This window comes from Malaclemys terrapin, chromosome 8 (genome assembly GCF_027887155.1).
Source record: "Malaclemys terrapin pileata isolate rMalTer1 chromosome 8, rMalTer1.hap1, whole genome shotgun sequence".
NCBI lineage: Eukaryota > Metazoa > Chordata > Testudines > Emydidae > Malaclemys > Malaclemys terrapin.
In genome coordinates this window covers 8,636,275-8,652,377 of record NC_071512.1, presented here as the reverse complement: position 1 = coordinate 8,652,377, position 16,103 = coordinate 8,636,275, and the positions used below count along the sequence as shown (strand labels likewise).

The window sequence follows — 16,103 nt, the reverse complement described above, 5'->3', positions numbered from 1 at the left end:
ACAAACGAAGGAGGAGATAAACATACAAAAGCCACAGGTCTCGACAATGGTGTATTTTAAATTCAATTTTCCTACCCCAAAATATCCATAAACTAGCACTAGGCTACCATCTGACTTTCACCAAGACGATTTCAGAAGGCCAGTCAACTTAATTATAGTTCTGCCCGCCAGCTCTGCACCACAGAATCAGCCTCCAGTCAGGTGTGCAGGCTCGCTGTGCTCCTTCGTGACAGCCCAACCCACTGACCAGCGCCACCGCAGACTGGGCAGCAAAGATGATAAAAGGATCAGGAAAGAGAGGTGGAGCCACTAAAGTGAGCTGCTCTGGATTTCGACCAATTGCAACAGACAGCAGAAGCTGGCCCTAAATTTCCATTTAGTAGTTGCCATGCCAAGGACTATACTTCTTAGCGACTTATACTGTCATAATGAACTTGGCTAATGCTATTCATAGTTCTCTCCATCCCTCTGCTTTGCACAGCATCCCAGCACAGCGGGGCTTGCTGCTTGCAACGGATGGCCGTGTCCGGGAGAACAGAGCACTGCATAGCTGTGAGCAATTAATACACAAATGGCTCATTTCTTTAAGCAAAGCTTATATTACTGTATTCCTATCGCAGCAACACACTCAGGAGGTGGAGTCATTCCTGGGAAGCCTATGCTCATGTCGGATGTGGCGCTACACATCATAGAGGAGCTGGGGGTCACGAAAGAGGGGCTGGAATTCTCTTGGAACGCACCCGTGACTGACAGATGCAAATGCTGTAAAACTGAAACACCTGGGAAATGGTTTGACGGATTCTCTAGATAGAGATTTTCATTTAATAAGGCCAGACCAGAATCAATGGGTGAAACTCCCTGGGAGCTGCTCAGCTTAACTACGTGTGGCAAAGCTCTCGCGTCCCCTGCATCATGAAGTACGGCAGAGCAGGGCAATTCTCCATGGGCTCACCTTGCTGTTGTTTTAAGTATAAGTTATATGTGCACTCACTGTTTGTTGATGGCAGCACATCCCCCAGCTGGGGTGGGCAGGTCCCTACTCAACTGCACACACCATGGGCACTTGGGGCACGGTTTGCAGGCTGGCTTATTAGCAACTATACCTCACAGCACATTCTAATGTGCTACAGTGAGATACTTAGCTGGTTACTTTTAAGGAGAACTCCCTACTCCTCATCCAAATGGAGAGAATTTAGCCTACATATATTTTATATGTAACTGAGCTAACACAATGCAGCTCTCTTTGTCCCCCTCTCTGGCAAAGCTAGGTATAGCAGTTTGAGTCTGCAATTGCCTCTGGGCTTTGATCCTTTAGTTTAAGCAGTAAAACCGTGAGTTTCTAGATAGAGAGGCCCTGGGTTCAATCCTGCAGCTGATTCATCCAAGGTGGTCGTTACATAAACATGAACTGGGATCATGAGCACCGCTTTGCAGGTCACTAGCAACTTCCTTATAGCACTACACTGTAACCACCAGCAAACCTCCCACACACATTGTAAGAACACCTGACATAGCAGTTTCCCCTTGAAAGAGACACAATCCATGTTTTGTACTGCTGGCGCTCAATACCTCAGGGGCCAGGCTCAGTGGGTGTGGTCCATGTGCGCGTTACTTCCAGGAATAAAACAAGGTGCTTACATCCACTCTGCTTTCACTACAGTCAAGGTGAGAGGCTGCAAATCCCTAGTACATCTACAGCGCCTCAACACCCGCCATAAGACTCATCATTTTTCTGGCAGTTAACGGCTTTTCTAATAGAAGGAATGAGATACTGAGTTTGCTCATTCTGCTCATGTGAGTAGCCTGCATCATTCAATGGACTGCAGCAAGTCAGGTAAACAGGATTTGGCTTTATTATTCCTTAATCAGTAGCTGGGGAGCACGGATCAGCGTTCACATCGCACTCCCCATCAGTACCCAGCCCAGGCTGGGGAAGCTAATGATCCAACCAGCAGACCAAATTCGGTGATGACTCCTGGTCACATGCCACCTGAGGGCTCTTGCACATACGCTAAGAAAAATCAGTAGCTGATGAGCCCAGTATACCGTGAAGACCTTGAGAGGTGGGTAGGTAACTCTTGGAAATCGCTGGACACACATTCTATTTCGAAATAACCCTGCTTAGGTATCACTGGATTTTTTGCCTCTCTCTTCATTCTTTGACTTTGTTTATGCTACAAAGTTTTGTCTGCAAAAGTTATGCTGCTTTAGGCTATGTCTATACTGGCAATTGAGTGACAAAACTTTCGTCATTCAGAGGTGCTAGCCTCCCCCGGCCCCCAAAAGACAAAAGTTTTGCTGCAGCAAGCATCAGCGTGAACACCGTGAACACCGCTCATTGGGGGTGGAAGTATTTTGTCGGCACAAGCAGCGGCTACACTGCCTGACTTTTAGCGACATGGCTGTGTCGCTAAAAACTGTGTAGCGTAGACATAGCCTTAATTAAAGTGCTTTAATTAAAATCGCTGTTGCAAGTCCAACTAGCTCCTTGCGTCAGCAGAGCGCATTCACACTAACAGCTCTTGCATCGACACAGAAAGCAGAGCACTGTGGTAGCTATCCCACTATGCAACTGGCCGCAGGGTGCTTTGGGAAGGGTTTGCAATGCCTCATGGGGCAGGTACAGTGTCACATGATGCAGGTTTCTCAATCCCATCATTCCTGGGAGCATCCTAGTATATTGTCAGCTGCTTTTTCAACTGAAGTGTGTAGGGGGAGGGAAAGGAGAGTGGTGTGTCTGGGGTGGGGGAGACAGCAGGCTGACTGACCTATCCTGCGGCAGGGAGAGGGGAACACCCCCTCTCCCCCATCTCAGCTCCCAGCTCTGCTTGGTCCATCAGTCTCTCCAGAGGCAGCCCGTTCTGCCTGCCTATGGTTCTGTGATTCCTGGGAGCAGCTCTGTGAGCTCTCCATGCTGACGAATGTCAAAGCAGAAGAGTCAGCCCCTCTGTTCCTAGTGCGGGGCAGAACAGGAGCATTCCACATTAATGATTTGCTCTTTGTTCCCCAAAGGGAGCAACACACTCAACTTTCAGATACTTCCTGGAACTTTGAAAGGGAAGGGGTGCATGCCTGCAGGGCAGCAGAGATCAAAACAGTGAGCAGAGCGGTCACAGCAGGCATTGTGGGATACTGGTGGAAGCCAGTTCTGTCGACAGAACGAACAGCGGTGTCCTCACTGACACGTTGTCGCTTTAACTTTTTGGCAAAAAGCTTTATGCCTCTTGTTGAGGTGGTTTTATTTTGTCAGCAAAACAGCAGAGTTTTGCCGCCAATAGTCGCTTGGTAGTTTGGACACCACCCCTGTTTTGTCGGCAAAAGCTGCCTTTTGCCGACAAAACTTTGTAGTGTAGACAAGGCCTTTGTTACTAAGGCTACTTCTATGAAAACAAGAACCTTTGTGTCTTCAGATAATTATGAAGATTCTTCCAGTATGCTGCTGCCTGGCTCTGATGCAAGAGAGCTCACCCAAACTTCTTTCTTATATGTCACCAAGTGCCCAGAAGGCAGAGCTTTTGGTTACCACAGACTGGGCTGACTCTGAAGCAGTGAAGAGTGTCTGAACACTTTCTGTGGTTTATGCTCATATGGGCTTGCACACGTCTCCGCTGGTTTTGAATCTCAGTGAATAGAGATGGTTGAAAAATGGGTTTTTCTCTCCCCGCAGAAAATGTTGATTTTTTCAGTAGAAATTCAAATACCAAGACATTTTGGCTGGAAATCAAAATATTTCCATTTTTGACTGAAGTATTTTGGTTTTCAGGCATTTGTTTTTCAGAAAAAAAAACATACAGAAAGCAATTTTTGGAAAATTTTTTCACTCAGTTGAAAATCCAATTTTCCATCAAAAAAAATGTTTTGACACAAAATATTTATGTATCCTACCTCTAGGATAACAAATTCCTGACTGTTTTTATGCAAAGCAATAAATCAACCCAGCATTGCTTGAACGATTCAGGAACATTAAAAAATCTTTTCATAAACCTTAGTCTACATTTCTAGTTTCCCCTGCTTTGGTAGTGAACATTTCACACAGATCTAGAAATAGGCCACAGAAAACAAAGATTCATATAGATGTCCCAGATAATATATAGAGAAAGAAGAGGGTGACACTGAATATACATAAGCAGGAATATTTCTAAATAAAATGTTTCCAAGAAACTCATTGAAAAAAGAGTTACACTCATTTTGCTCAGTGTAGTCTTCTCCAAGAAGCATTTCCCTGTATTTGTAAACAGCCTTATAGCTTTTGCCATCACAGAAGGATTTCCAGCCTTGTTTAAACTGTAATCAGCAACTGGAAATAACATTTTCAACACTATATTTTGGAATACTCCTGCTGGTAAACATCTTGCCACAAAGACAGGTTTCAGAGTAGCAGCCATGTTAGTCTGTATCCGCAAAAAGAACAGGAGTACTTGTGGCACCGTAGAGACTAACACATTTATTTGAGCATAAGCTTTCGTGGGCTACAGCCCACTTCTTCGGATCCTCCGAAAGCTTAAGCTCAAATAAATTTGTTAGTCTCTACGGTGCCACAAGTACTCCTGTTCATCTTGCCACAAAGTGACACTTGATGATATGGGAGCTAAGTGCTTGGGAGCTAAGTGCTAGAGAGCACGCCATTCTACTCTGCTTCGCTGCTAGCTTAACAATTAAAAGAAGAGTTCTATTGTTTAATATTTAAACAAAATGTTTAATTCTTAACCAGGAAAGTCCTTCAGAAGATAGCAGAGCCCGCAGGTGGCTCAGGAGCTCAAAATTTTAATTAAAACTTCTCGCTCTAAATGCAAATCACAACACTTGGCAAGCCGCCATTCTCAGCATGTGTACTTTTATAAACACTGCACAGGCTTTAGAAACCAGCCTGTACAAAGGACAGGGGAATATCCTGTAGGGGAAAATATCCTAAGGGAATGGACTAGATGACCTAATGTCTCCTTTCCATCTCTGATTTCTAAGATTCATAGTACTGGCAGCTTTCTTTCAAACAAGCACAACCAACGGCACCGTGCCTCTTTCATGCTGTTTCTCCAAAAGGAAATTTGCATTTGTAGGATGGGAGTTCTTCCTTAAGTTAATTACAGCGTTTGTTCAGGCATAATCTCTTATAATTACAGCTCATATTAATATTTGAAACAACAATGATTTGGGCCTGATTCGGAGATGCACTGAGCTCCCCCGGGACACCGCCCAACTCCCAGAAAAGGGAACGGGAGCTGCGGGGGCTCAGACCTTACCGGCATACAGCAACTGTTCAGGGCTGGGCCCTTCATTTACGTGGCAAAGAAGCAAAAGCGTATACGCAGAAGGCTAATCTCTCTAGTGTTTTTAGCCCTTTTTCAGCACTGCTGCTTAAAATAAAGTATTAATTTTTAATTAGATGTCTTGCAGCAGAAAACCCGCCTGTTCCTAGCCTCCTTCCTGTTCCTTCCTTTCCAAAGATCGGTGGTTACAAATCCCCTTCTTAGTCAACTGGCAGGAGAGTGGAGTAAACTGTTTAAGTATCTGCATAGAGAGCCCTCCTCTCCCCTTAGTCAGAGAGGAACTACTCCAATGCTCGGAAAGAGGAGCTGCGCAGGTACAACACAGGAATCTGTTAGTCCTCAGGGTCTCTTTTCTGCCACATGCGAAATCAGCAAGAGTTGCACGGCTTATATTCCATGTAATGCCTGCAACAATTTAACAGGAAGAGCTGAGAGTCCACCCCAGATCATAATTAAGGCTACGTTTATGTCAGGGAGGTCACGGATCCAGAGACCTACATGACATTCTCTGCTTCAGCCCCAGGGGCTGCAGGTCTCTGGATCTGGCCGCCAGCGGGGCCGTAGCAGCGTTCCAATGACAGGCGACAGCAGCGACAGGGGGCCCCCCTGCAAGGTTCCAGTGACAGACTCCTGAGGGGGCCCTGCTCAGGGCTCCAGCGACGGGCAACCGTCTCGTGTGGGTGGAGAGGGGAAGCCTCCAGGGCAAGCGAATGGGGGTGTCCCATTTTCTCTTTGGGAAATATGGTCACCCTGCAGCTCCCAGCCACCATGGGTGGAAAGCCCCTGCAGCTTCCAGCTGCTGCAGGCGGAGGGGGAACCCCACAGCTCCCAGCCACCACGGTGGTGGGGGAAACCATTGGAGCCCTAGCAGCAAAAGTCACAGACAGGTCACGGCGTCCTTAAATTTTTGTTTATTGCCCGTGACCTGTCCGTGACTTTTACTAAAAATAACCATGACAAAATCTTAGCCTTAATCGTAATCTAGCATGTTATTTCAGAAAAAGTTGAGCTGTAAATTGGTGGCGTCTCCCGAGTACGTAACACAGTTTAGCAGTAGGATTACATTAAAGGGACCCTGCCATCCCAAGAACTTTTTGTAAAATATCATTGTTTTTCTCTTCAATGCTTGTCACACCTACGTCCAGGGACATGCATAGCTACTCCGTCTCCTGCAGGCTGCTGGTACATTGCTTTTGATGTTCACAGTTTTGTTGTGTCCACCTGTCTTGTAGTTAAGTTGTAAGCTCTTTGGGGAAGGAACTATCTTTTTGTTATATGTTTGTACAACACCTAGCTCAATGGGAGTGGGGCCTGTGGGTGCTATCGAAATACATAAGAACATAAGAGTGGCCATACTAGATCAGACCAATGATCCATATAGTCCAGTCACTTGTCTTCCAGCAATGGCCATTGCCAGATGCTTCAGAAAGAACAAACAAAACAGGGTAATTATCGAGTGAGCCATCCCCTCATCCAGTCCCAGGTACTGGCAGTCAGAGATTTAGGGACACTGAGCATGGGGTTTCATCCCCAATCATCTTGGCTAATAGCTGTTGATGGACCTATCCTCCATGAACTCAGCTAATTCTTTTTTGAACCCTGTTATAGTTTTACCCTTCACAACATCCCCTGGCCACAAATTCCACAGGTTGACTGTGCGAGGTCCTTAGCACCTCGATCATCATCAGTGGCCCCACTGATTGTTTGGCAAGCTTCCTGTTTCTGATGTACTATAAAAAATTGCTGTTAGTTTTTGTCTCTTTTGCCTGTTGCTCTTCTAATTCTTTTTTTGGCCTGCCTAATTATAGTTTTATACTTGAGTTGCCAGACTTTCTGCTCCCTTCTGTTTTCCTCAATAGGATTTGACTTCCATAAATAATAATAAAAAGCAACATAGTGTAGCAGTGGCTATTCCACGTGCTTCGCTGCAAAGCTCATGGCCTATTCAACTACTCCTACTGACCTTCAACACAGACCTTTCACTGCTGGTGCCTGTAGAGCAGGGGTCGGCAACGTTCGGCACGCGGCTCGCCAGGGTAAGCACCCTGGCGGGCCTGGCGTTTTATTTACCTGCTGACGCGGCAGGTTCGGCCGGTCGCGGCCCCCACTGGCCGCGGTTCCCCGTCCCAGGCCAATGGGGGCGGCGGGAAGCAGTGCGGGCAAGCGATGTGCTGGCCATGGCTTCTCGCCGCCCCCATTGGCCCGGGACGGCGAACCGCAGCCAGTGGGGGCCGCGGTCGTCCAAACCTGCCACGTCAGCAGGTAAATAAAACTGGCCCGACCCGCCGAACGTTGCCGACCCCTGCTGCTGTAGAGCAAGAGACGGGGGGGACGGGGAGGGGAGGGAGGTGCATGGTGGAGTGGAGGGGTGTGTGTCAGGGCCAGAGAGAAAATATGCTGCATGTTGGACTCCAAAACTGGTTGTTATGTAGCAATTTGGGAGTCTACCATTAACTTCACTCCTGGACCAAGCGTCTACCTGGGCCGTGAGGCATGCTCCCAGCTGCAGTACAGACATAGCCAATGTGGCCTGCAATGACCAAGCAGTGATAAAATCTGGAAATCCCACTCAGAGCATGGAAGGCTTTCCCCACTATATTGCCATCAGGCAGGACTAACGCGGTCCCTTTAAACTGAGCCTAAAACACATAGGGTAATGTCAACCTTGGAGTTTTACCTGGACTCACTAGAAAAGCTTAGAAGTAGGAGTTATTTCCAAACTCAGTAAACAGTGAACTCCTGTGGAAGAGACAGGCTTTTTGTAAAAGGGTCCTGTCGCGGGTACCAGCAGGTGGTTGAATGGAGGCCAGCTGCCTTAGAGATCTTCCTACAACTGCTGCAAACCTTAAAGAAGCATTAATTATTCCAGCTGTGACAGACCTAGACCCTGGGTACAGGAGTCTGGTAGAGGGCAAATAAACTGGTCACTGGATGAGTAGTTTTCTGTTCCCTGAGTGACCAGAGCAGGGGCTGCACTAGAGTAATCAGGAACCTGCTAGAACCAGTTAAGGCAGGCTAATTAGGACACCTGGAGCCAATTAAGAAGAAGCTGCTAGAATCAATTAAGGAAGGCTAATCAGGGCACCTGGGTTTTAAAAGAAGCTCACTTCAGTTTGTGGTGGGAGTGTGAGGAGCTGGGACCAAGAGGCACAAGGAGCTGAGAGTGAGAGGGTGTGCTGCTGGAGGACTGAGGAGCACAAGCGTTATCAGACACCAGGAGGAAGGTCCTGTGGTGAGAATAAGGAAGGTGTTTGGAGGAGGCCATGGGGAAGTAGCCCAGGGAGTTGTAGCTGTCATGCAGTTGTTACAGGAGGCATTATAGACAGCTGCAATCCACAGGGCCCTGGGCTGGAACCCGGAGTAGAGGGTGGGCCTGGGTTCCCCCCAAACCTCCCAATTGACCTGGACTGTAGGTTCTTCCAGAGGTGAAGGTCTCTGGGCTGTTCCCCAACCCTCTGAGACAAGAAAATCCGCCAATAAGCGCAGGACCCACCAAGATAGAGGAGGAACTTTGTCACACTGCCCAGAACATTCATGAACATCTGACTCTGATTTAAGATGTGACAATTCTCTCCATAACATGGCTCTTCATTTGCCATTCAGAATCCGTCTCTTCCATTGATGTGTTTCAGACATAGGGTCTGATTCTCCTCTCCCCGATGACTTGTACGGGGATAATTCCAGGATGTAAGTGACAGCAGACTCTGTGCCTCAGAAGGATATGCCCCGGCTCCATTCAGAATAAGTTTAATCACTCAGTATTGTAAGTGCAGATTTCAAAATACGGTCACAATTTACTGCTGCCCGAGCTTTAAATGTTATTTTCTTGTAATGATCTGTTCCTAGGACATTTTCCTGCATGCGAGGGCTGAACAAACTGATACTGAAGTACAAGAGTCCAGAACACCTAATGAGCCAGACCCCAGCTACCGTAAATGGGCATAGCTTCACGCGAGTCAATGAGCCCGTTTGCACTAGGTGAGGATCTGGTGCAGATGGTGTATTTCTGTCTGCATCCCCCAGGTTGCAGGAGATGGTCTCTATTACCTAATGAAGAATCTCCAGTAGCTTTAAGGGAAGGAGGGGTCCTATCCTGTCTATAGTCTGCAGTCAACAACAACAGACTGACGCCAAGACCTGTCTCCACTCTGCTCCTGACCATGCACCATTACATGACGTCTCACACCTTCCGATGCAGGTAAGCTGAATGCTATGCAGGTTATTCTGTGGGGATCTTTGTCCTCTCCAATGTCCTCTTCACTCGCCTGGGTATTAAAGACCCCAAAGCAATTTTTCTAAGAGTCAGGGGGTTTCCCCCAGTGTCCTTGGCCAAAATTTCCCTGCACGCTATGTACCCAGGCTGGGGTACACACTCCACCCCAGAGATGGCTGCATTTCAATAGAGCTGTATAATTTATGAGACACACTGCCAGTTTTGGGCTGTTAACATGTACATTGCAATTTATAAGTAGCAGTAAAGAAAGGTCAATCTGGCAAGAGATTTATCTGTGGGAGCAGAGACAAAGGAGGAAGAAATCGGGGTGAGACTCCCTTCCCAAACTGTGTCAGTGAGGTTCCAGCATAACTGGCCACAGGACCAGTCCAGATACCCAGTGCAGCCTAGGGTGTCTCCTCCATGGGGGCGTGGCAGCGGGTCACAGCCATGCATGGGGAGGCCGTTCTGGGAGCAGTGTGTCCCTGGCACTCTCCTTCTGCTCCCTTGCAGTCAGGCTCCAGTCAACAATCATGCAGTCCCCCACCCCCCACTCTCTTCTCCTGGCATTTTATTTAGGGTGGCCTCCTGGCCAGCCAAACCAGGGTAGCAATGCCAGTGTACAGCCAGCCAGTGCATTGCCAGTGGCTATGCCAGCCCAGCCCAACAGCAGCTGCTTCCATTTCGCTCCCGTTTCATGTGGATGGGAGGGGCCCATTTCCTGTCCCTTCTCTTTCAATCATGCCGTCTTGTTTTGTTTTTTTAACTGGGTTGCCCACATCTGTGGCCTAAAAGCCTAGAATGAGCCTAGAGGCAGCCAATGGACACTGAACTTTTCCAATTCCCATGGTTAACCGAGCAGTAATGAAAGACTCTCAATGCACTATTAGCCCTTTTCCTTATCATCTGCATGGGCTTTGTGCTATTTTTAATATCACTCGGCTTCTGTATGGATTTGAATGCCAGGCCCCTGAATCTGAATTCAAGTCCCACAGGCATCCCCTCTCTCCACTGCTCTGTTCCACTCCGCTATGGATAGAGTTAATGGGGTTTAAAGGCCAGAGGGGACCACTATGATCATCGAGTCTGGCTTCCAGCATAACAGACCACAAGTTGCTGTGTTCAGTTAAGAAGTGCCACTTTCTGCCCCACAAAGGGGCTGCATTTCACTAAACAGTTGTAAAGCAGCTGGGAGATACTTCAGGTTGTATTACCTGTCACATATAGGCTTTTATATTGCAGGTCACGTAATGCAACACTCAGAAAAGACGTTGTTTGGTTTTAGGCTTTAATTCCTGCCCCAGAAGCATATGCATTTGCAAGTGACTTAGGCTACATCTTCACTACGGGGGGGGGAGGAGTAGATTTAAGATGCGCAAATTCAGCTACGCGAATAGCGTAGCTGAATTCAACGTATTGCAGCTGACTTACCCCGCTGTAGGGATGGCGGCAAAATTGACCTCTGCGGCTTCCCGTCGACGGCGCTTACTCCCACCTCCGCTGGTGGAGTAAGAGCGTCGATTCGGGGATCGATTGTCGGGTCCCAACGGGACGCGATAAATCGATCCCCGAGAGGTCGATTTCTACCCGCCGATTCAGGCGGGTAGTGTAGACCCAGCCTCAGAAACAGCAGGTTCACTGTTTATTGCAACTAATTCCTGTTACCAGATAATATCCAGAGGTTAATGCTACCTCCGTTTCCAGTCAGCATTTTATGCCACAGGAATCTCTGTATTTCACATCTCAGATTAATATTCAGTCCAATGCAGTCCATTTAGCACATGATCACCATTTGCAGCCAAGCACAAGTGGATTTAGGAGCATGACTCCCATTAATATCAACAGGCTATATCTACGGCATCACGATGAATATTTATGGTCTTGCAATTAGCATCTTGTCCAGCCAGTGTATCTAGTGTGATGTGGTGCAACTACAATGGCCAGGGTCAAGCTCAGAAGAAGTGGTTTGTAATTACATCCCACACCATTTGTAATTACATCCAAGTACTGTTGTTAATCAGCATAAGGAATAAAGGTTGGTAGGCAAACTAAGGACCTGCTCCCGCAGTTCTTATGCAAAACTCCCATGGAGATCAGTGGGGAAGTTGATGGGAGTAGCGTCTACAGAATCAGATCCCCAATGAAAAGAGATGCCCTTATCCAGACATTTTTTGAAGACGTGTCTATGGGGAGAAAGGTGTGTGCTGATTATCCCAAGTGCGGTATCTGTGGCTTCTTCTTTCCTGAGGAATTAAATTTTAAAGTGTACATGGCATTTTAATTGTTATAATCCCAGAGTTATCCTCCTATCCCTGGAGTGACAAAGCTAATTAGCATTAAGGACAGCAGTGGCCGTGCTGGAGTATTTTCCATCCTGGCACACACAGATATGTTGCGTGCCCTTTGTGAAGGTACAACCTGAATTTCTCAAACCACATTTGCATTTTCAGTCCCTTATGCAAGGGGATCTTCAGAGGGGAGCTCCCACTGCCTGTGACAGGCATTCAGATGTTTGGGCTACTCTCTGGGGGGATTTTTAAACAGAAAAATGGTCTCTGATTGTGAGAGGCAGCCTGGGCTAGAGGACTGAGCACAGGATGGGGAGCCAGTTCCGGCTTCCGTTAGGACACTGCCACATTGTCGCTGTAAAGTGACTCACTTGCCAGAAGTGCTGGAAGGATTCCCCGGTCAATCCCTGAAGCATGGTGTGAAGATGCAGAGAACTGTCTGGGCCAGTTTAATTCAGGCTACAGCCAATCAAGGTGCCAGCAAGGCACTTTCCTCTGGGCATCTAGCTTCAGGGGAGGGGAGCTGTTTCCACCACTACCTTCCCTTGGGGCTGCTTCCATCTCCACCAAAGGCCCCCTACAGGGTGTGCTCATCTAACCCATTCGCAAGTTTGGGTTACAGGATCCCACTCTGGGCCATTCTGCAAAAGGATACGAGTCTCTTACTGTCTCAGCTCTAGAGAGCTTTGGCTCTTTCACTTATTGGCACATAGAGTTAGAGTTTAAAGCAAGAAGGTACCACCAGGTACCACTAGGCTGAGGTCCTGAATATCACACCACCCACTCACTAAACTCAACCACCAAAATTAGACTGACGTATTACAGCCTATAGGAGACTAGACTATTATATGCCACAGGCAGAGACTAGGAGGGACCGAGGTGCACCAGTGTCCGAGGTCCCCACAATGGCAGGGGAATAATTAAGTGAGATACACCCAAATAATCTTTGCAAGTGACTCCCGCACATACACACACTGCAGAGGAAGGCAACTCCACCCTCCCCAAAGGTCACCGCCAATCTCACCTGGGGGAAAATTCCATCACAGAATTTTTACAGAAAAAACCCCACAGAATACACCGGGAGAAAAAATTCCTTCCCGATCCCTGCCAATGGCCAGCTGAAATCCTGAAGTATAAGCTGTAGGAACACACAACATAAACCGGAAGTGAGCTGCAGGGCTGTTGAGCCTTGTCCCCTACCATCACAAGCATCCCCGTCATACAATTGACATCATAAGTTAGTCACTAGGTCATGCCCTCTCCCTGGCCAGCAGTGCTCAGGTTTCAGGTGGCATTGGTCCCTTACCAGCTCACTCCTAGAAAAAGGGAACTGTAGGCTCTGTGCCCCAGTTAGGCTGACCAGATAGCAAGTGTCAAAAATCAGGACAGGTGGTGGTGGTGATGGTGGGGGTAACAGGTGCTTATGTGAGAAAAATACCCGAAAATTGGGACTCTGTCTATAAAATCGGGACATCTGGTCACCCTAGCCCCAGTTCACACCAGCTTCTGCCAGCATAACGCAGATGTGAATCTGGCCTGGTAAGTGCTAGGTATCATTCAGATTTTGTCACTTTCAGAGGAGACTCTTTCAGCTCATTTTTCAGTGTTTAAAATCTCCCCCAAGCCACTCTATCAAGCCAATAAGAGAGATCCCTAAAGCACTGTCCAACCCTTGATGGTTTTATACTGAGCCTTAATTTTTATGACCTAAAGCGAACAAGATACAAAATGAGCTAACGTTCTGGCCCATTGACCTTTTGGGTCTTTATTGTGAATCCCAGTGACATTAGTCAGCCCATGATCTGAATCTGATGTTCTGTATCTGTTCCGTTTCTGGATCCCGGCTCCACAATATTAATCAGCTCAGTGATAAAAATCTCTGAACCAAAACCCCTCTGGGTTAGCTAGTGAAAGAAGGTGACAAAAAGGCAAAGTTCACAGCCTACGGGGCAGACACGGAGGGGATAGAAGAGAGATGGAAACTGAGGAATATGAGTGGGAGAGGGTACAAGGAAATGAGACTGGAGAGGAACAAGATAAAAAGGGAAGGGGAGACAGAAAGAGAATCAGGAGGCAGAGTTTGACTGTAAATGACCCCAGGTGGCTCTATGAAGACTCATCTTCTCTGGGATAATGAGTTTTACTTCAGTGTCCTCAATCAAGCAAGGATTTTATTTAGCCATGTAAAATCACTTGAGAAGATCTATCCCACATATGTTGCATTAAACACATCTGCATGTTCCATTAGTCACTGCTTGGGTAGCAAGGATGGTCTAGTTAGGGCAATGGAATTCTCCACTAGCGGCAGACTCAAGAGACCCAGGTTCCCAATCGGCGCCTCAGTTCCCAATCTGTAAAATGGGGATAATGCTTCTCTACTTCAAAGAGAAGTGGTCAGGACAAAAGCCATTAGTGACTGTGAGGTGCCTATGCTATGGCTATCTGAGTACCTAGATCAGGGGTAGGCAACCTTTCAGAAGTGGTGTGCCGAGTCTTCATTTATTCACTTTAATTTAAGGTTTCGCGTGCCAGTAATACATTTTAACGTTTTTTAGAAGGTCTCTCTATAAGTCTATATTATATAACTAAACTATTGTTGTATGGAAAGTAAACAAGGTTTTCAAAATGTTTAAGAAGCTTCATTTAAAATTAAATTAAAATGCTGATCTTACGCCGCCAGCCTGCTCAGCCTGCTGCCAGCCTGGGGTTCTGTTCACCTAGGCTGGCAGCGGGCTGAGCGGGGCCTGCGGCCGGGATGCCGGCTGGCAAGGGGCCGGCAGCAGGGACCCCAGACCTGGGGGGGGGGTTCAGGGGTCAGGGCAGAGGGCTGGGTGTGTGTGGGGGGGATGCAGGGCAGAAGGCTGGGTGTGTGGGGGGGTTCAGAGGTCAGGGCAGAGGGCTAAGGGGTGTGGCGGTGCAGGGCAGAAGGCTAGGGGTGTGGGGGGGTTCAGGGGTCAGGACAGAGGGCAGTGGAGGTGTGGGGGGCTCAGGGGTCAGGGCAGAGGACTGGGGGTTGTGGGAGGTGCAGGGCAGAAGGCTGTGTGTGTGGGGTGGGGGTCAGGGCAGAGGGCTGGGGTGCTCGGCTCGTGGGGGTGCTCCAACACCCTGCCCTGAGTGGCTCATTGCAGGGGGCTGGAAAGGATATGCCCTGTTCCACCCCCTTCCCCAAGGCCTCGACCCTACCTCTTCTCTGCCTCCTCTATGGGGAAGGAAGCATGCTGCCATTCATCCCCCACCCCCTCACAAGGGCAATCAGCTGATTGGCGCAGGGAGGGGGAGGAGGAGGGGCAGGAAAGCACCATGCTGGGGGAAGAAGCAGGGGAGGGGGGAAGCTTGGCTGCCGCAGAACCAAGCTTCTGTCTCCTGCCCCCGCAGGGGAGAGCAGTGGGCGGGGGGGCTGAGTGGGGCTGGGAGCCGGGACCTCAGCAGCGTGCCACTCAAAATCGGCTTGCGTGCCGTGTTTGGCACGCATGCCATAGGTTGCCGACCCCTGACCTAGATAGACAGACATTGATTTAACTAGATCTACTATGGATTTTTACCGGCAAAACAGAGCAGAATCTGGGTTCCCTTGTAAAAGTCTTCAGCAATAGGAACGGATCAGAATGTGTAAAACAGCAGCAAAAAAATAAAGAGGAAACCGGGCAGGGGGGTGAATTTAGTATCCCCTGGGGATGCAAGTTCCTGAGAGATCTCATCCTCACCTCGTCACACGGGGCTATCCTGTCAATCATGTCTTTCAAATGGCCAATCATCCGCTCTTCCTGAAAATCATAGGGGAACGTTTCTGTCCATTCTGTCAACAACTGTAGGAGTTTAGGCCCAAATTTTCTGATCCGCGCCTGGAACAGAGACAAGAGTAATAGATACTGATTGAAAACACATTCAACAAAGTTCTGACAAATGCCCGCCGAACTGCGTTTGGGGCCAGATTTTCAAGGAAGGCACTTAGGGCTGCACCAGCAAAATCTGCTCACATGCAAACAAGTAATCTGGTGCACAAATGACACATTTCTGCATGCAAAATAGACAAGTGCCTCTCTGCATGCACAACTGTCTGTTCTACATGCAGATTTATATATTTTGCACATGCAATTGCCTGTTTGTGATTGGATGGACATATTTTGTTGGTGCAACTGATATATCTTATTTTAAAAGATCTGGCCTTTTTAAAAAATCTGAAACATACATTCCTCCCCTTCCTCCCGCTCTCATACTGCAATCACTTGGCTGAAAAAAAATGGTTGCAAAGAGTTTCTTGAGTCAACAAATAGATGATTCTTTTGCTTCTTTGCTTTCTGTTAAGATATACCACGGAGCGGACACTGTTTGGTA

At 47.9% G+C, this 16,103-nt stretch overlaps 1 protein-coding gene across 1 annotated transcript in view; it reads right to left on the bottom strand.

The window, feature by feature from the left end:
• RASGEF1C (RasGEF domain family member 1C) overlaps window positions 1-16,103 on the bottom strand; it is a 108,971-nt gene that overhangs the window by 30,600 nt on the left and 62,268 nt on the right. Inside the window, exon 4 of the mRNA XM_054038643.1 lies at window positions 15,473-15,610. Coding sequence (XP_053894618.1) covers window positions 15,473-15,610 — 138 coding nt within the window. The remainder of the gene's footprint in view (window positions 1-15,472; window positions 15,611-16,103) is intronic.